The following is a 21,577-nucleotide window of genomic DNA, read 5'->3' on the forward strand; positions in this document are numbered from 1 at the left end:
GCTTCATCACATGCCTGTAGTAACTGTAGAGGCATTTAGCACCTCTATCATCATTTAATATCATTCAACCTGATCACAAAGGTTTGAAAACTGACATATGAGAGACATGAATGTAGGCTTTATAAATTCATTAGTATCTTGTTTTTATCTGTGTTGCATTTGTAAAATGTCTTGGATGTAGAGCTGCAACAAGTAATCGATTAGTTGTTAAGCATTAAATTAATCGCCAACTACTTTAATAATAATAATAATCAATTTTTAATTTAATTAACTTTGGGAAACAGGGAAATAAATAGTTAGTTGCAGCCTATTTGGATGAGCTTATATGGGCAGCTAAGTGAAAGTTAAGGCTGTTTATGGCTGATTAATTACATATGTTGACTTTAAAGTACAAAATATTGGAATCGGACTACTGGATTTCATCTTATGTTATGATCAAAAAGGCTCACATACTTTTCAAACCCAGCCAAGCGTTCCACATTCCTGTGAGTATTCATAGTAGAGGCTGGTTGTGGCTGAGGGATGCTTGTGCGCAGGCGGACAAAACCTCAGGACACCAATTAAAGTCAGGAAAATGCATCTTCTCTCGCCATCAACATGTGTAGGAAAACAACGCTCAGGAACGAGCATGGTGGCTGTGTATTTGATATTGATCACCACTGGCTAAACAGAAATGGACAATCTGTGTGAGAGTGTCTTTTTTTAAACCGTCAAAAGCAGGTAAACACAATTTGGCAGTAAACAGAAAAGACACGTGCAAGATGCAAACGTGACTATACTTTGTTTGATGCTAATTTAACATTGAGGACAAACTGAAGTTTTGTGATATAAACTGTAATAAGGACATCTGAACTCCCTTCATCCCGTGCCAACCATGAATCTACATACAATCAGTTTCTCTGGAGCTTTAACGCTCAACACTCTTTTACTTTAACACTTAAAACTGAATCTGGGCCCCTCTCGGTGCTCATCGGCTGCCCATTCCTTCAGCATCAGCAGGAGTTGCTCATAATTATGATGGATTAGACTGCGGCTCTTTGTGCCTGCGCGCTGCAATTGTTTTGCAGATGCTGCGGATGTGACATGCATTAATAATTGAGGGAGGCAGGCAGAAATCAATGTTCGAGTGGAATCACTGGAATCTATACGCTTTAGGCAGCGGAGAGAGAGAGAGAGAGAGAGAGAGAGAGAGAGAGAGAGAGAGAGAGAGAGAGAGAGAGAGAGAGAGAGAGAGAGAGAGAGAGAGAGAGAGAGAGAGAGAGAGAGAGAGAGAGAGAGAGAGAGAGAGGGGAATGTAAAAATGAAACCATACGCTCTGTTTGCTGCTTAACCTTCTGTAGAGATCTTATTTTCCATACATCACTTTTATTACTTTATTAAATGACTTTATTACAGTTATAAATATTAAAAGCTAGCTCCTCTCGTAGTTTGGCCAACTTATCTATATCGAATCATATACATTTAATGTTCTACTGAAACCAGACATCAAACTTATTTAGATTACCATGTGAAATATTCACCTATATGTTGCTTATTTTGAAGTCTTTACATTAATTTACATTCAGCTCCTCCAACAAATAGCATTTACTTAAATCAGAGAGTTTGAAAGGAAGTTTATGAGGATTATTAAGTCAGTGTGGGAAACATTTGTGGGAGTGAGTCTATATTCTGCATAGAGAGTTGAGCCCGGATAACAAAAGGCCTCAAACTTGAGAACCGAGTTGTATTTGCATATTTGACATTACAATGTGTTCAGGGTGAGGAATACCTCGACCGAACAGCTGACGAGCAGCCGACTCCTCCTCCCATCTACCATCTGGGACATTAGCCTTGCATCCTACTGCCTTCAATCAACTAGACGTATGCTTGCTTTAATATATTCTGTCCTTTTAATATGATAACCAATAAACCAAATTCAGATGAAAAGAGTTCTTCACACAACACTCAGAATCTCGAGAAGGGATTGAAACACATGCTGTTGTCTGATGCGTGTGTTTGTGTTTGTCTGAAAAGAAGCAAGAAGCTGCTGATATGTGCTCTTTTTTCCTTTTTTCCTCTGATCACTGATCGACATTTTTCACCATTTTCTGACATTTTATAGACTAAACAACTAATCCATTAATCGAGAAAATAATCGACAGATTAATCAACAATGAAAATAATTGTTAGTTGCAGCCCTAATATACATAAACCTCCCACTATGGAAGTAAACCAAACACCAAATGGTTGATTGACATTTTTGAAACCAAAAGGTTTGTTTCAGAACACTGCAGTCACATTGCTTTCCCTAAATCCCTCTTTTATTTTGACCTGCAGAACAGTTGTATAGGTGACAGTAAGCATTTGGCCTATCCACATACACAGCACATAACAGGAAGTCACAGTTTTCAGTTTGAGATAAAGGCCTTCAAAAAGGAAACACACACACACATTGCCATGCACTCCTGATACTGGAGCACTGAAAATGTGACCACAGGACACCTTCAGGACACCTTTTGGTTAGCTGTGTAGGTTTAACTTAAGCATGGTGACTCACAGTCCACTGTGAGCCAACATAGTCCTGCGATGACCTCCAGTTTGTATTATCTCCTCCTCTGCTCACTTTCTACTTGCTATCCGTTTTTTTAGGTTATAGAGGGATGAGGTCAGGGTCAATCTAATTCTATGACAGGATCGTGTTGCCAGCTGATACACATTCAGTGCCAAGTGTAAACACATTACTCGACTGACCTTCCCTTCACTAAGGCCATATTCAGACCTGAGCCTCTAGATGAAGAGTGCTGAAGGTAGATGTGTGTCAGCAGAGTGTATTTGACTGTGTGAAGTTCCTGCACATATCTAGGTTCAAATAAAATCACGTGGGGAACGCTGTATGATCTAACATAGTACATATTGTATTTAAAAACATAACTCTGCTTGAATAATGACGGTTTCTCTCCCTCTTTGTTGCCCTGCAGGACGGACAGAGGGCAGCCCTGTGGATGGACTCTGAGCAGGCCAGATGGAAACAGAACAGGCCAGACATGAGACGGAAGAAAATCTGATATTAGCGCAATTTGGCACATCTCGCAACATCTCTCACAAACTCCAGAATGGAGGCCAGTCTTCGGAGGGAGATTCTCTGCAGATCACTGGGGACACGAACTGGAACCATTACAAGCCCGGCGCAGGTGCCAACTCCATGAAGAGGCACAGGGAGAACTGCAGCAGTCCTGCTTCAGTGCAAGGGCTGTTCGATCAAGGATCCTACATGATGAATGGAGAGTTGAAGCATGCCCTCACTGAGCAGTCCTTACTGGCCCACCAGCCCAAGAAACTTAAAGTAGATTCTGAGATAAAAAGAAATGACGACATGAGCTCCAGTTTGGTGCATAGCTTTCCTGAGCTGGCAAAGGCAGCAGAGTTTGGATGCAATAGCCCACAGACAGAGATTAAGATAGATAAGAGGAACTGTAATTTTCCTAATGGGGATATTTTCTGTCTTCCGAGGAATAAACAAGGTTCTATTCCAAACGGTGCTGTATCGCCCCCCTCAACCATAGAAAGCACTCCGGGCGATCTTTTAGAGAAAACCTTGTCTCAGTATTATCCTGAGCAAGTGTCAATCGCACCACAAACATCTGGGCCACAGCTGGATGCTGTCAATGGTTCACTGGCAAATAAGCTGCCCGGTGATGGTGCTCAACCCCCCTCTTTAACCTCAGGATTGCCCAATTCAGCTCAAATGCCGGACTCACAGCAACAGCAGCCTGGAGCATCGGGCAGCGTCGAAGGAGGCAACAATTATAACAACTATGTAGTGAATGGATACTCCAACAATTTTGAAGCAGACCACCAGCAGCAGCAGCAGCAGCAGCGGCCACCATCATACTCTGGTCAGGAGCTGTCTCTAGGTCAGCTGCCTGGCATGATCTCACCTACAAACACTGCCAATAGCTCCCAACAACATCAAAATGGCCCACGGTGCTATCCAGATGATGCAAATCATCAAGGAATATATGCAAAGGCCAACCAGGAGTTTAACCAGAACTCTTTTCTGGAGCGCAGCGCTCCTCTACAGGCAGCAGAGACAGGCGGATACGCAAATTTTCCCAGCGCTGGGATACAGAAGATGGGGCAAAGTGAAGAACCCAGGTCTGGTCAGCATCAGCGCCTCGGCACTGATAGGGGCCACCAGTACGGGATTCAACCCCAGACCTTTAAACAAAATGCTGGGAGCTCACATGGAGCTGACAGTACTGGACCCATGGGGCCCGGCCTCCAGCAGCCACGTCATGCTGGCTTAGAAAACGGGATGGAGAGCGCACCTCAGCAGAGAGCCAATTTATCATGTTCCACTCCCCTCCAGAAAGGCTGGGTAGAGCAGAACTCTTCCCAGCAGCAACCGGCGAGCGGCCCGTCGTCCCAGGCACAAGAGCAGGACATGTGGAGGGGCTTCCCTGCTAAGCCTCAGTCGGAGCAGCAGACAGCTAACCCCCAGCTTCACTGCCAGATGTTGGAGCCAAATGCAGCGCAAAGGTTCCAGACACAGGCAGGTTTCACAGATAGCAGCCAGGGGTCTAACAGCTTCCAGCAGCAACAGCAGGACCGTCTCCTGGCCCAAACACACTGTGCTCCAGCCCAGCACAACACTGCCCCTGAGTGGCAGCAATCGAATTCAAAAGCACCTCAAATGCAGCAGCCTCTGCCCCAGAAGATGCCCGAGCAGCGTAATTTCCACCAAGATCAGCAAGCAGAAGGCCGCTACCACACTCAGATGCAGCCAGAGCACTTATGTGAAGACCCTGACCTGCAGGATATACTGTCACCGGGGTTTTTACCAACACAGCAACAGCAGCAGCAACAACAACAGCACTGTCACCTTCAGCGCCCGCTGTCCCACCCGCCGCAGTTTGAGGGGCAGCAGCTCAAGTCTCCCGATTACAGACCTCGCAGTCAGCCTCAGCCCGGCCAGCAGCAGCTTCAAACCAACCAGCCTCCTAGAAACAACTCTGCTCAACCCAACAACCAACACATCCAGCACGGCGACCATGCAACATTCAGTTACAATAACACAGCAGAAATGCTTCAACAACATCAAAGGCCGTTTCCACCCAACTCAGGCAGCAGTAACCTCAAGCAATTTCAACCACAGCGGCCTATCAACCACTGCCACCAGCCCAACCATGCAGACTTCACCTCGACGCAGTCACAACCTCACTTACCGCAAGGCGCGTTAAACCAACAGGTATCAACACAGATGTATCCTAAAGCTGAGCAGCAGCTGAAGATATCGTGCGCTCAGTTCCAAAGGGGACCTCGACTACCTCTGGCACCTGTGGGTCCCCATGGAGACACTCAGAGGCACGCGGCACTGCGTATGCACCTGCTACAAAGGCAGGAGCGCCAGGGCCCTCCTCATCTCCTTCAGAGCACTAGTGACCCCCAACTTGGCCTGAGACCTGTGAAAATGGAAAACGAACCCAGATTTGAGATGCCTTGTTCACATCAGGAGCATCAGTTACAGATGCGAGAGGCGGGCATGGGCGGAGTGCAAGTCAAGCAGGAGAATCAACCATCCATGTGCAGCGAGCAAAGCAAGAGGCAGGGAAGCATCTTGGCCTCCATGGAACAAAGCCTGAGGCAGTACCAGCTTTCACCTGTGTTTGAGAAGAAATCCCTCGTCGTCAATTCATTAAATAAAGTCAAGGTGGAATCTTCCGGGCCCGTCACGATCCTGTCAACCAACGCCGACCTGTGTGGAATGGAATCAGCATCAGCTGCTCCCCCCGCCGTAACGCTAAAAAGACCACCTGATTTGACCCCGAAGAAGGAGCACCTCCTACAGAGCTTCATGGAGTCTCCTATGAAGCTATTGGATACCCCTATAAAGAACCTCCTGGACACCCCCATGAAAACACAGTATGATATCGCATCCTGCCACTGTGTTGGTGAGTCTCATGATGTTGGTTCTGCAACACGATTGATCAGTTGGTGTGTAAATATTAATGTATGTTCCTTTATGATATTTAGAACAAATCAGTGAGAAGGACGAAGGCCCGTACTACACTCACTTGGGGTCAGCGCCGAGTGTTGCCGGTATTCGGGAGGGGATCGAGAAAAGGTTAGCCACATATTTGACCTCTTAATAAATTACCGTAAACATGGATTGTATTTCTTGTGTTTACTTTAATGCCTCTATTCTGCTTTGAAGGTCTGGTCTAACTGGTAGCGCCATCAGGATTGAGAAAGTAATATACACCGGCAAGGAAGGAAAAAGTACACAAGGGTGTCCCATAGCCAAATGGGTAAGAACCATTTTTGTTTATTTCATTTGAGAAGCAGGCAAATCATCTGCCCTCGTATTTGACCCCAAATATCCGCGTGTGCACAAATTCCTCTACCTGTCACGTTTCAGGTGATTCGTCGATCCAGTGTAGACGAAAAGTTGCTGGTGCTGGTGCGGGAACGCACTGGTCACAAATGTGAATCAGCCTGCATCATTGTAGTCATCCTGGTCTGGGAGGGCATCCTGCCCAGCCTGGCTGACCGCCTCTACCTCGAGCTAAGTGAAACTCTAACAAAGCATGGAGCCCTCACCCAGAGACGATGCGCTATCAATGAAGAGTAAGTGACAGCGCTACAGAACTCAGGTCTGGCCAAGTGGCGCTACATTAGTTTTTTAACCAAACACACAAGTTAAGGGGAATGTTTGGTTCTTGGTTCTTATTTTGTATGCATAAAAGGAACATGAAGTTATAGATTTAAGTTACCAATTCAATCCTCTTTTTTTTTGTCCTCCCTCTTCAGGAGGACCTGTGCGTGCCAGGGATTAAATCCTGACGCCTGTGGAGCGTCTTTCTCCTTCGGCTGCTCCTGGAGCATGTACTACAACGGCTGCAAATTCGCCCGGAGCAAAATCCCAAGAAAATTCAAGCTACTAGGAGATGATATGAGAGAGGTATATGTGCACCATGGTTACGCTAATATAATATGTTAATTAAGGTACTTAATACTGCCAATTTTTGTCTTTCAGGAAGAGAAACTGGAGCACAACCTTCAAAATCTAGCAACCTTATTGGGTCCCTTGTATAAAACTTTGGCACCTGAAGCGTATGCAAACCAGGTGTGTATATTTAAACATCATATAGACTGCTAACCTTCCCACATCTACATCTTAATAATTTAGTATTACCAAAATATATGATGAAAATGTTGTGTTTTTGCATGGTTTTAAGTCACGTGTTTACTTGTGAGTGATGCAACTTGCACGCAGGACAACAATGGTACACTTTGCATGGGTATTTCTCAAAGTGTCTACATGATAAAGACGTTTTGTGAAGATTCCCCATCTATACTGTTTAATAACCTCCAGAAACTCTTAATATCGTATTCAAATGTACCTCCTGTTGTACCTGTAAACAGACGGAACATGAACACAGGGCACCAGATTGTCGTCTGGGGGTCAAGGAGGGCCGTCCCTTCTCCGGGGTCACCGCTTGTCTGGACTTCTGCGCCCACGCTCACAGAGACCTCCACAACATGCAGGGTGGTAGCACTGTGGTAAGCACAACCTGGGAAACGTACAGTATATCTTTACAAGTATTTATTTGAGGAAAGATAGATACGGAGAAACTGCAAACTGCACATCGAGCTACGCCTTAGCGTCCCATCGAAGCGTGGCTTTGAAACAGATGTGTGAACAATAAAAGCAGATTTATTATTTAATATCATCCAAAACAGAAAGTACTAAACTCACCTTTTTTTTTCCAGGTGTGCACATTAACAAGCGAGGATAACCGAGAAATTGGAAAAATACCCGAGGATGAGCAGCTCCATGTACTGCCTCTTTATAAGGCTTCCAACACTGATGAATTTGGCAGCGAGGAGGGTCAGCAGGAGAAAATCAAGTCAGGAGCCATCCAAGTCCTCAGTGCCTTCCGCCGCCAGGTGCGCATGCTTTCAGAGCCCGCCAAGTCTTGCCGGCAAAAGAAGCTGGATGCTAAGAAGGCAGCTGCCAACAGGAATGCCATGCTGGACAGTGAAAAGGCAGAGAAGGCCGCCCTCCTGGCCAAGGCAAAAGCTGGCGCTTACGAGAACATCGCTCAGAGCACTCCTATGGCAGGTAGGGTAACTTTTATTCTGACGCATTTTTTATCAATTGTTTCTTAAATATTGACACATGATTGAAGCTTTGTGTTTAAACTGCAGCTTAGGGCTTTATCTTTTGGGGGTTTTGTTTTCTAGGACCTATTCCAGGTGCTGTGGGAGCAATCCTACAGTCAGGTCAGCCAACACACCCCCTAGGGGCCCATCATCAGCAACTACAGCAACTACAGCAACTACAGCAACTACAGCAACTACAGCAACAACAGCAACAACAGCACCAGAGCATCCTTCCCCCTTATCCTGGCTCACCCAATGTAGCCAGTTACCCCAGGTTCCCCAACCACCCTGGGTCTTTTCCAAGCACTTCCAAGCCAGGCGCCATGTATCCCCCTCAGCCGCCAACACCAGCCAGCACTTACCCCTCCCCGCTCCACGTAACCAACTCCTACATGAACGGATCAAGTCGCCCATACCCAGGTTATCAATGTAACGGAGGAATGCCCCTTGACAATTACCATCCGTACTATGCTTCGAACCCAAAGCATCTGGACATGTATCGACAGCAGCGGCCAGCACTTTACTCAGAGCAGCCGTACGGTGTTCATCAACGTTATGAGGTCAATTACCCGCCAAGGTATGGCGAGCAAGGTTTACAGGTGAATGGTTACAATGCCTGCAGCATGAGGCCAGTCCATCCCATGAGACCGTACTCTCCTTATGGTCCTAATGGAGCCTCAGACCCCCAGTTCATGGACCCCCTCTCAAGAGCACCCTCAGCTCACGGAGGTCTGGACTATACAGCTGCTGTGAGCAAAGGCAATCAGTTTGGAGGATACGCAAATCCATACCTGTCTCGGAGCCCTCAGATCTTAGCCCCAGGCCAAGATCCTTTCCATATGCAAATCAAGACAGAGATGGGCATGCCTCGTCCGCAGATGCTTTCTGCTCAGCTAAGTGGCGGGTGTTTAAACCCTGAAACTCAGTCAGGGTTAGGTCTGCCTAACGGGAGCCTCATGGGCTCTGGTATTAAGCAGGAGCCTGGAACGCCGCAGACACCCACAACACCACAAAAGCCCGAGGTGTGGTCAGACAACGAGCACAACTTCTTGGATCCCGACATCGGTGGCGTGGCAGTGGCGCCGAGCCACGGCTCAGTCCTCATCGAGTGTGCGAAACGGGAGCTCCACGCCACAACGCCCGTCAAAAACCCCGACCGCACGCACCCAACGCGCATCTCCTTGGTCTTCTACCAGCACAAAAACATGAACGAGGCCAAGCACGGTTTGGCACTGTGGGAAGCCAAGATGGCAGAGAAGGCTCGAGAGAAGGAGGAAGACGCGGAGAGGAATGGCGGCGAGGGGACGCCCAGCAAGGGCAAGAAGGGGGCGAAGCGCGAGCATCCGGAGTCAGAAACCACCGGGGAGCCTCCTTACAAGCGTTTCATCCAGGCACTAATGCAGGGGTCCTTGTCGTGCACAACAAACACCTATGTCAATACAGCTCCGTACGCCTTCACCAAGGTCACAGGGCCTTACAGTCAGTTTGTGTGAGAAACACTCATGAAGAAGAAAATCTAAGGTGCTTTATTTATGACAAAGACCACAAGCACCGCCGGCCTCGTCTAAACACTCCTTCCTGTCCGTGAGGTTACGTAGAAAACTGAACCTGTGATCAGATGAGACTTAAATCACCTCTCACATCAGGTCTTTCACCTCTTTAACAATCAAGCTTTACTCGTTGACCCTACTACGGATGTATTTATTTTTGTTTGGCAACTTTTGCAAGAAACACACTGTCAACATCTCTGGTGCTTTCCGTCTGATACATAAGGACCTATTTTTAATGGAAACAAAGTTTCATTTTTGGTGGCTTTATTTTTCTTACAAAATTGTACTCTTGGCATAAAACACTGACTTTGTAAATGACAACATTCACGGTGCTAAAGTGTGTGCTTATTACCATTTATTTAAAGTCAAATGCCTTCACACTATGACCATAACTCACTCTACGAGTGACACAACAGGACACTGAAGATATATCATCCCTCGGGTCAAATGATCAGCATCATTATGGTTTTTGGTTAGTCAGTGTTTCTGAGAGCACTTTTTGATAATGAGAGTTAAATGTTTTGGTAATACCTTTAAATCATACAATCTGGTTATCGCTACATTGAGAGTAATTTCACTTCTAAGCATCACTAAAATTAAATTGATGAATTTATAACAGAGGATTGTATGAGCGATCCACGAAACTGTTTCAATTTCATGCAAAAACATTTTTTAAACTATCATTGTGTCGGTGCTTCTCTCACTTTCCTATGTCATTTATACTGTAAATCGAGCCATCCTTATGGTGCATTTTTAACATTTTGAGGAAAAAAAAAAGTCTACCTTTGTGTTATTTCAGTTTTTTTCCAGGTTTTTGTGTTGTCAGCGACTGTTTTTAATGTTCCTTACCTTAGGATCATTGAACAAACCTGGACTGTGAATATTACATGTAGTTGTGTGTCTGTGGTGCTTAGGAAATGTGCTTTTTATACACTGAGGAACATGAAACAGGGTAAGCTCAGTGTCAGTTTCAGAGGGCAGCTGGCTTGCTGTGGGGTCTTTAATTATTGTAATCTAACTGTAAGATAAACAGGTGAGATTTGTACAGTAAATTAATTTCCCTTTTTTGGAATTACTGTTAGAGATTTAGTGTTGTAAAGAATGCTAACAGCCTATTTCATTGTATTTCTTTGGGTTTTAACTGATTTTATATCATAAGGTGCTATCCAACCTACTAGAAACGTACAATGTGAGACTCTTTGAGCGAGCGAGAAGGCTTTTAAATAATGTACAGTACAAACCTGTCATATACCTCAAAACTAGTTTGGCAATAGGATTATAACATATTTTTCTTCCTTCCTTTGTATATTAATTTCAAACATTTTTTAATAACAGTTCAACTTCAGGCCACCAAAAGGCAGTTCATTTCTTACTTTCTTATCAATCTGTTAGAAAGTATTACTTGAACTTGAACCTTTGATGTTACTGTAAAATCAGGGACATTTTCAACTAATTCTGTGTTCATCGCCTGTATCCATCTGGTCTTTTTCTCATTCAGGTACTTGCCATTGCATCCTGAATCCAATTTTCATCTACTTCACATAGAGAAAAATTATTTTGTGAGAAGAAAAGATACTTTCCTGCAGTTTTTTTTACTTATATTTTAGCTAGTGGGATGGTGGTAATCTTTTAAAAGTCATTTGAACATATATGCACTGAGTTGACTAAAGGGAAAGTATGCTATTGACTAAGCAAAAAGCAATGTGTTTGCTTTTGCTACAAGGCAAGACCAGGGCAGTGATTAACGTAGTTGCACATCTTTGTGCCTGTGTATAGTTAAATTTATTTATAACCACTAAGCAATTGTATAATGATTTTTCTTCCCTGTCTATTTGATTTAATTAATGCGCTATATAGTGGAATGACTGTCATGTTATAGTAACACCTTACCCCACTCTTCAACATATTCATTTTCTGAAAGCACTTCATTTCTTTTTCAGGAAAAAAAAATATGTAATTACATTTTATTTAAATAGATTGTAAATGTGTTAAAAAAAATAAATAAATTATGTCACATTGTACATACCAAGAACCTGTATTGCAGGAAAACAACTCATTCTTTGACGTTGACGTAGGTTCTTCTTGTTCTGTCAGATCGACCCACAGCTCCTCTATCAGCGATCCTCATCATTATCGTTTAATATTCTTTCGGCTCCTTCAGGTTAACAGAACGATCACGGTTAGATTATCCAGGAAGTCTGTAAATGTGTGCTCACTGTCACAGCAATGTTTACAGTTATAGTATCCTGTTTCGCTCAGACATTAGAAGTTCTAGTTTTTTTTAACTGTTCCAATTTTGTAAAATAAATCTACATAAACAAAAATGTTGAATTTCGTTGTACAGGACCCAGCTACAGTAGCAGGTTGTGGTTGAGAAAGCCAAGGTGTCTCAGATATAGCGGGTTAAAAGCATAGCCATACTTGAAGATGCTTCAGAGTGTTTCTGAGTGAGTCAACATTACTTGAATGACTTTCTGGGCTTAACTAGTGCGCTATACGTGCTCAGCTCAAAGGTTACGCTAGCAGTTGATGCACACTTGGTCTTTTTGCAGTTAGACACTAAGGGTATAAAAAAATAAAAAAAAGTGCAACTTTTTGCCTGTCATTTTATTTTTTAAGGCTTCCCTTGTTCTCCTGAAGTTTGGTATGCTACAAAAAAATGGAATTAAGGATGGGTATTAATACTGTAAGTATTGTAATGTAATGAATGCAGTTTATTTGAAAGCTGTTTATTATATCATTCCTGATATTGCTGAGATGTGGGTGTTTTTTTAATAAAATTTATATTTATTTAAAGCAAATTGATTTGTTACTCCAAGTTAATACTAACAACTAGTGCAGTGGCCGTTCGGGATGTGGCCGATTGGCTCCCGGTATTACTTCTTGCAACGTTGTCGGGGTGGCGTGCCCGTTAGGAACTGGCTGATTGGCTTCTGTTATTTCTACTTACAACGTTGTCGGGTGGCGTGCCCGTTTGGAGCACGCCGATTGCTCGGCCCCCAGAAGTGCTGCTTGTAGCGTTGTCGAGAACCGCTCATCACTCGTAGACTCCAGGGGAGTGAAGAAGAGTTTAGTTGTATTGTTTGTATATCCAGCATCAAAAGTGAACGACAGTCAATGAGCCGCGGTCTGCCCGCTGCAGACGACACGCTGGATTCAGTCCTCAGAGCCCTGAAGCCCCACCTCCGCTGCCACGCAGAGCTCCATTCACTTGTTTATTCAGTTTATTAATATTGAACGTGTCACATGTCCAAATTGCACCAAATTCGACAAAGCACTCCCTCGGGTCCCCAGCAAATCACCCGCCAAGTGTGAAGTAGATCAAATGAGCGGTTCGCGAGATATGCAAAGGACACACAGACAGATAGAGATTCCTTGCTTTATAGATAGAGAGATATCTAATTGATATTTAAGAACTCTAACTAATATTGTGCATTATTGTCCACATGTTGAAGTTTTAAAATGTGTAATAACGGACAAAACTGGAGAGATCACGCCATGTTCACGCCTTCATTTTTATTTACCCAAACAGGAAGAACTTGTTTACTTGTTACATACAAACTGTGTTGTGATTCTAGCAGAAAGTGATTACAGTCGAAAAGGCTAATTGTGGCATATTAGCATGACTTTGTCTTTTATACAAGACACAAAAATACTGCAGTACATACGGAATACAACATAATTTACAAATCGATAGAAAGGAGACTCATTATTTTTTATTTTCTAAACTCTAAATTATTATTATAATAAATCAATTTGGTGTCCAAAAAACCCACTTTGTACAGATCTTCACTGGCTCATATATCCAATGTACTGCGTATTACAGTTGTTTTTTTTAAACAAATTATTGTCTGATAACCTTACATGGCACTTTATACAGCTGAGAATGAGTCCTTACCGAAAATAAATCCAGCTGTATTCAAAAGACGCAGCTGCTTCAAACGACTTCAAGAGGTTTTGTTGGTTTCCATATCGTCTTTAGGGCTTCAGACAAAATGCCACTTGTCCACTGTGAGAGTGAGAGAAGATTTAGAGTCACATAGAAATATAAGTGTTGAAACACATAATGCCTCAAATAATCCAAATTGAGTGCAGGTTAGTTGTTATTTACTTACCATTTGGAGACACAGGATGTGCGCTGTCCAACGCAGGGGCCTGGGGTGTCAAACGTTACACAGGACAATTACCAAACCTAACCTGAATACAGTTTTATATTATGTTATTATTGTGTTTGCTATCATCATTGTGAAACAACAGGAAGTTCTCACCGATTCCACCACGTCTCTGGCCTCATCCGCACTGCATTTGAAAGGGCTCTCACAGCAGGAGATGTTTTTGCTGATCAAAAAAGTAAATTACATTTACATAGTCTGTTATATATGTACATCACACACACACACACTGCAGGGGTTTTACCTCCACCAACTTACCAGTCGATCCCTCCACTATTTGTCTGCTTCTGCACTAGTGCCCTCCAGTGCTCATGGGTGGACTTAATGATCTCAACTGCAAAGTCCTGAAAACAGGACATCAGAGAAAAACATTTTGATTTCTTAGGGAGCGATCCATTCAGTTTTAGCCGCTGAGAACACAATGGACTCCAAACCCGAGTATACAAACTGTCATGTCTTATCTACGTACTGTGTTTGGTGCTACAAAGGTCTCCGTACCTTGTCTTTGAATTGTCCGTTGAATCCAAATTGGTTCTCAGGCTTCCCATCAGGCACCTTATATTTCCTAAACCAGTCGACAGTGGCCTCTAAATGACCGGGCCGGCACTTGCGGACATCCTCTATGCCTGAGGAAAACACAAACACATTCAGCAGAATAAGAACAGAGGACCAATTTGCACTAGGGCTGCAAATATTATTATTATCATTGTCGGGATTTTCTTGATTAATCGATGAGTTGTTTGGTCAAAAAATTTCAGAAAATGGTGAAAAATGTCAATCAGTGTTTCCCAAAGCCCAAGATGACGTCCTAAAATGTCTTGTTTTGTCCACAACTCAAAGATATTCAGTTCACTGTCATAGAGGAGTAAAGAAACCAGAAAATATTCACATTTAAGAAGCTGGAATCAGAGAATTTTTACTTGTTTTCTCTTAAAAAATGACTCAAATCGATTCTCAAAATGGTTGGCGATTAATTTAATAGTTGAGAACTAATCGATTAATTGTTGAAGCTCTTATTCGTCCTGGTATGAATTAGATATGACTGTACTCCATTTACACTTGGTATTAGGAATATATCTTAATGCAAAATATAAGAGTATGTTGAATATGCACATCCTTCTGTAGGATGATAAGAGTTTAGAAAATATTTAAAAGGTAGCAAAGCCCCATTAAAACAACATTAGGAGAAGGTTGCAGCTGTATTAGAAACAATGCAGGCTAAAGCATATTCAGAAACCGGTTTTGTAAGTGCTGTATGGGGTAAAAAAAAAAAGTCATTCAACATGTTTGTTACGCCTTCAGGATACACACGTTTCGTAAAGAAGCGTTGAATGTAAACAAAGCCGTGTTGACAATAAAAACTCCACAGGGAATCTTCTAGGTTAGTGTTTTAACTACAGTCTGAAGTTGATGTCTGAGCTGCCAACTGGATTTATGTGTTGCTTCTGAAAATATTTCTTTCCGAATTCAAATCACTTGAATGTGAACTGGGCAGTGCAGGTGCATTGATACTGTATTTATAATATGTGGTCGGCTTCTGGAGCAGCTGAAGGCATTTTATTTCCGCTGACACTAGACCCCTCACGATAACTACATTACCGACTTATCGTACGATATATGGACATGACCTTGATTATTTGTGCTGACCTCGATATTGCCCATTGTGTTTACATCGCGTGTTTGTTTACATAAGAATGTTAACAACATTTTAGCCAACAATTTTAATAAAAATTGTAATTTAGCTAGATTAAACAGCAGGGTTTTCCATACCATAATAAGACTTGGGCATTGTGCATTTTGTTAACAGGGCTCAAGAGTCCATTTTATTTATTTTGAATATTTTAATATTTTTTTTACATTTCAATTCCAGTGTCTGAATATTGTTAAGAATTAAATGTTCATTGCCCTTTGAAAGGGTGTAATTTCATTATTATGCTATTATCATTATATCAGTGGCATAAAATAGACTTAAAATGACAATAATATTGTTTATAGCAATTATTTCAGGGAAAATATATCGTCCAACAAAAGTAGTTTAGTTATATCTTAATATCTTAACATCTACAAAATAATCTTTTATTCCCTCAGCGATCATCACCCTGATCAAATAAAATAGGCTCTGTACCCTGACCTGTTAGCACTGCTCTTGTCAACCGTAGTTTTAACAGTTTTAGTCCTATTTTACTTGTGTTTTTAAATAAATGTGCACGTTTGATGTTGAGCCCTGTCAAAGGACAATTTCTGTGTTTCTGTAAATCAGGAATCAAGTTTTCTATCTATCTATCTATCTATCTATCTATCTATCTATCTATCTATCTATCTATCTATCTATCTATCTATGCCAGCAGGTTTCTTGAACTAAATATTCTTCCGGATAGAGAATGGAGCAGTGTGCAGCAGGGTTTTTTTTTTTTGGTGACTGTTGATATGATCTTTGGAAAAACACCCACTATTCAGGTTTTTGGCATCTGGGTCTTTAGCATTGATGGCGATGACCTTCCAGTCCATTTCTCCCTCATCGATCATGGCCAAGATGCCGAGCACTTTCACCTGGATCACCTGACCTGGAAAGCACACCTGAAGAACAGACCAGAAAATTATAAATCAAATCAAGTTATCTTTGAGAAGTCTTTCTAAAGTGAGTAAAAAAACCTCTAATGATATGATTTATATATTTATTACACAGCTTTGTTGAATACTCGATTCTGGTCGATCACGGTGTTCTACGGTCTGTTATTTCTTTATAGCAGACTGTTGCTATGTATAACAAACCGTTGCTATGGACGCAGCTCTGATCTCAGAGTCTGGAGGATCATTTCTGTGTCAAATTATTGGTTTCTTAAGTAAGTAGTCGTGTAATAAGTGGGATAATGTACAGCTAGCGGGTCATTGTTGTAAAATAAACCCCTTCAGGGCGATGCAACACCCCTCCGCTTTGCGTCGCTGTTTATTTAGCAGCAATAACGGGCTCGCTGTACATTATCTCTTACATATACACTTGAAGCAGTCTTACCTGAGTGCCGATCTCACAAACGTCAATGGGATCATTGTCACCACAGCACTTTGTCTCTTCGTCTGTGTGGTTTGGGTCCTCCCATGTCTTTCCCCAAAGAAAAGTTCAAAAACAGAATTAGAAAAATAAAAACAAATCTGGCAAACATTTCAACTAACTACCTATAAAATAAATAAATAAGTAGAAATAATGACAGTGGGACTAAAATATGCTTTTCAATTAAAACAAAATTCATCACTAAGTCTTTAAAGGTTTGTAGGATTTGGTGGCATCTATGTAGATATGAAGGGCTCATTCTAAGCTAACGAAAACACAACAATTCTTAGCTTCAGGTGATTATACACAAATGAAAACATAGTTATGAGTATTATATTACTAATAGACCCCCCGAAATGCTACACACTGTTCCTTTAAATTGCAGTGTTGTTATTTGTCAATCGCTGACTACGATAAAAATCAATACAACATGAGGATGATGGGACATGCACAAAAAAAATACACAAAAAAAGTCTGAAAGTCTGAATTCATACGGTGTATTTTGCTCACCTGTGGGAGCGCCCCATAATTCCAGATGTAACCTTTATGGGGGAATATGTTGGCAACGTATCGGAGCTTTCCTTTCTTCACATCTTGTTTGATCGGGTTCAACGGTTCCTTAGTTGCGATCTGGAAATTGAGGCAGTTATGAAGGTGTATGTTTGTATTTGAGTGCAAGTGCGTGCTTTCATCAATGTTGAAGCATATTTTATTTATTTTCTCTCGTGTCACCAACAATCAAAACCTCGGCTTCAAGCTAACGCTGTGCTAACTCAGTTTAGACTCTTTTTGTCAAGCCAATTCTTGGCGACAGTAAGTCTGGCATCATCAATTTAGAGACTCGTTAAATAACGAATAAAATAGCTTCAGGCGACTGCTCTGATAAATTCTTGGAAACTTTATGATGGATTATCATTGAGTGAAAGTTGACACACCGGTTATTATTAAACATTTCAATCTCAGCCTTTTCTAAAGCAGTAGTAGCTGTAGTACTGGAAGTGATAGAGCGGCAACGATTAATTGATTTTAATGAAAAATTCTCTGATTCCAGCTTCTTAAATGTGAATATTTTCTGGTTTCTTTACTCCTCTATGACAGTAAACTGAATATCTTTGAGTTGTGGACAAAACAAGACATTTGAGGACATCATCTTGGGCTTTGGGAAACACTGATCGACATTTTTCACCATTTTCTGACATTTTAAAGAAAACAATTAAGATAATCATTAATTTAAGCCATATAAGCTATATTAATATACAGCCTTCTTACCTCCATTTTAGCATTTGTCCATCGAGGTACCTCCACGACCATGTTATAGAGCACCTGGAAGTACAGAAGATAGCTATATGCAGTGCATGCTGGGGGAATGTTTCAGCTGGTAAAACTGACATAAAAATTTAAATTTGACAATACCTCACTATCATGCTTCTTGGGCTTTTTAGCTGGCACATCATTGTCCTGTTGAAAGAAAAAAAAAAAAAAGAGTAGTTTGAATATTCTCATGCAGTTTAGCAGGTAGACAGAGTCATGAACTTTCTGCAGTATTTATCAAACAGTTACCTGTTCTGTCTCCGCTATAAGTGAGATGTCATGGAACGGTGAAATGTATTTCCCTTCAGACGTTTCTAAGAAAAAACAAACAAAAAAAGTTAAAACCTCCATACATACAAACATAAATCCCAGGAGATTGTTTATCGTACATTCAATTATTACACAGCATACAGAAATATCAAAGGTCTTTGAATGTTGTAGATTTGTGACAACGTGGGGAAGTTAAGCAAAAGCGTAGCTAACAACTTGATGACAAATGTAAGATAAACAAACAAACTAAAATGTAAGCCACATAGAACAAAATTAGAAATACTATAAAAATATGTATAATATATCTGATATAAAACAAAAAGCTGTATAGAAGGAAATTAAAAGGAAAATGTGAAAAATACCATTAACTATGTGCAATATATCTGAATTAAAATGAAAGCTGCATAGAACAAAATTACAATGAAAATATAAAAAATGACTATAAAATAAGTGTAATATACTGAAATAAAATGTAAACCATAAAGAAGAGAATTACAATGAAAATATGAAGAAAACACTATAAAATATGAGCAATATATCTGAATTAAAATTTAAGCAATATAGAAAAAAATAACGAAAGCTGTATGGAAGGAAATTACAATAAAAATATGAAAAATACCATAAAATATGTGCAATATATCTGAATTAAAATGTATGCCGCATTGAACAAAATTACAATGAAAATACAATAAAATATGTGCACTATATCTGAATTAAAATGAAATCTGTATAGAAGAAAATAACAATGAAAACATGAAAGAAATACTATAAAAATATGTATAATATATCTGAATTAAAATGTATGCCGCATAGAACAAAATTACGATGAAAATATGAAAAATACTATAAAATAAGTGCAATATACTGAATTAAAATGTAAGCCATACAGAAGATAATTACAATGAAAATATGAAGAAAATACTATAAAATATGAGCAATACATCTGAATTAAAACTACATCTGTATAGAAGAAAATTACAATGAAAATATGAAAAGAACTATCAAATATTGACAATATCTGAATCAAGACTAAATAACAGTGAATAAAATGTCTCAACATCTGCATCACATTGTAATGAGTCTAACATCACCTGATCTGAACATCTGCATCACACTGTAATGAGTCTAACATCACCTGATCTGAACATCTGCATCACACTGTAATGAGTCTAACATCACCTGATCTGAACATCTGCATCACACTGTAATGAGTCTAACATCACCTGATCTGAACATCTGCATCACACTGTAATGAGTCTAACATCACCTGATCTGACATGTGGGGGGCTGAAATGTAAACAGGAAGTAGAACCTCGTGAGGAGGATCCAGTGAAACATCTTCCTCTCTCTCTGCTTATGAACCAGTTCAGCCTACAGGAAGCTGTCTCCTAACACCGGAGGGGTTTATCTCTCTAGAGCTACGTGCTATCGGTGCCATATGTCAAGAAAACTCCTCGCTTTGCAGCTCAAAGGTCAAACGTTACCTTGACCTGCAGGTCGACCTGTGTGTGTCACCCTGGTTACCTGTCCGACACCTGCAGCCTGCTGCTAACCCGTTAAACCATGGTTCCGCTCGATGATTAGAACTTACTGAAATAGATCCGGTAGTCAGCAGAATGTGGGCGTCCTCTCTCCTCCGTCTGATAGTGCATCGTTTTCCTGAGATACAACAGATGAGGAGCTGCTGCTGCTGCTTGTGTGACGAGTTTGTTTCGTGAAGCGGAAAATGAGCCGAGAACTGTCGTCAAGCAGCCGAGCGAGCAGCGCAGCAACAGCGGGCTCATTATAGACACTACTACTTCTTCTTCCTCCTCTCTCGGTTCCTGCTTCTCCTCCTCCGACACATCCACTCATTAGTCCGCCAGAGGGGAAACCAGGGCTTCCTGTCGGGTTTTCAAAATAAAAGCATGTACAGTGCAGCGGGTGGAGACTATGGACGCGTTCCAAATCACACACTTGTTCTTTTTACTTGTAGTACATACTGCAGCTGCGTAGTGTTGCATGCAGAATGCATAACATTGCGCCTTTAGTACGTACCGTGCGTTCCAATACCCATACTACCATACTATTTAGTATGCCAGAAAAAGATTTAGTATGTCCCAATACATAGTATGTCAAATGCAGTATGCCAGGACATCCTACTACATTCGGTCGCATTATAAGGTTATGAGGAAGTAGTGTGTCCCAATGTCCCAATTGTTTGCATACTGCATGCAACAGTATGTACTTTGTAATGGCAGCTGCAGTATGTACTAGAAGTAAAAAGAAAAAGTATGCGATTTGGAACGTAGCCTATGCTCTCTAAAAATCACCAAAAAAAAGGCCAAATATGGGTAAAATATGTTTGAATCTATCGAGTAATAGACATAGAGAAAAAATAAGGGTTTGATTGAAAACCATAAACTGAAATATAATAATAGTAATAATAATAATACATTTTATTTATCTAGCGCTTTTCTAAAAACTCAAAGACACTTTACAAAGATAAAAAGATCATAAAACAAGGACATCGTAAAAAAGATATAAAACGCACATTATTAATTACACATTAAAAGCAGTTCTAAAAAGGTGAGTTTTGATTTGTAATTTGAATGTGAACAGCTTGGCGCAGTCTCTGATGTGTTTGGGGAGTGAGTTGATGGTAAATTAATCCTCTGATGGCATTTAATGCATGGCAATATGCCAGGATCTTGTGTGCCTATAGGAGTTTGTAGGGGTATCTTAAATGGAGATATATTTTTTTGGATGACTGTGAATGTGCAATATAAATTTAGTTTTCTGGTATGTTTTTGTTTTTTTTGGTATTGATTTTTTTCAAATCTTTTTTTTTTAGTTTTTTTTTAGACATGGCAAAAGTCATCTTATCATCAAATGTAGAATGTAACACATTGTCCTTAACATGAAATAAAAACAGAAACACACACACACACACACACTCATACACACACACACACACACACACACACACTCATACACACACCATGTTGGTCTGAAAGGGGGAAAAAAATAGTAATAAATTAAACAAATTAAGAAAAGTAAATAACTAGAACAATTAAATTAAATAATAAGAGAGAAACAAA

The 21,577-nt window shown here is 41.0% G+C and overlaps 2 protein-coding genes across 2 annotated transcripts in view; one reads left to right on the forward strand and one right to left on the reverse strand.

Moving 5' to 3' along the window:
* tet2 (tet methylcytosine dioxygenase 2) overlaps positions 1-12,496 on the forward strand; it is a 32,278-nt gene extending 19,782 nt beyond the window's left edge. The window contains exons 2-10 of the mRNA XM_074629272.1: positions 2,958-5,930; positions 6,013-6,103; positions 6,194-6,287; positions 6,398-6,606; positions 6,790-6,940; positions 7,016-7,105; positions 7,405-7,542; positions 7,753-8,104; positions 8,227-12,496. Coding sequence (XP_074485373.1) covers positions 3,002-5,930; positions 6,013-6,103; positions 6,194-6,287; positions 6,398-6,606; positions 6,790-6,940; positions 7,016-7,105; positions 7,405-7,542; positions 7,753-8,104; positions 8,227-9,638 — 5,466 coding nt within the window. The 5' untranslated portion in view covers positions 2,958-3,001 and the 3' untranslated portion in view covers positions 9,639-12,496. The remainder of the gene's footprint in view (positions 1-2,957; positions 5,931-6,012; positions 6,104-6,193; positions 6,288-6,397; positions 6,607-6,789; positions 6,941-7,015; positions 7,106-7,404; positions 7,543-7,752; positions 8,105-8,226) is intronic.
* Positions 12,497-13,191: 695 nt separating this feature from the next.
* ppa2 (inorganic pyrophosphatase 2) lies at positions 13,192-20,372 on the reverse strand. Its single transcript, XM_074629276.1, has 12 exons — positions 20,089-20,372; positions 18,477-18,541; positions 18,330-18,374; positions 18,186-18,239; positions 17,427-17,546; positions 16,881-16,967; positions 16,318-16,444; positions 14,366-14,493; positions 14,126-14,211; positions 13,964-14,033; positions 13,811-13,850; positions 13,192-13,704 (listed from the first exon to the last, which is right to left on the reverse strand). Exons 1-12 carry the CDS (start codon positions 20,279-20,281, stop codon positions 13,682-13,684), a joined length of 1,038 nt encoding a protein of 345 aa, XP_074485377.1. The 5' UTR covers positions 20,282-20,372; the 3' UTR covers positions 13,192-13,681.
* Between the last annotated feature and the right edge of the window lie 1,205 nt (positions 20,373-21,577).

The sequence above is a fragment of the Sebastes fasciatus genome, chromosome 3 (genome assembly GCF_043250625.1).
Source record: "Sebastes fasciatus isolate fSebFas1 chromosome 3, fSebFas1.pri, whole genome shotgun sequence".
In the NCBI taxonomy this organism is placed as follows: domain Eukaryota; kingdom Metazoa; phylum Chordata; class Actinopteri; order Perciformes; family Sebastidae; genus Sebastes; species Sebastes fasciatus.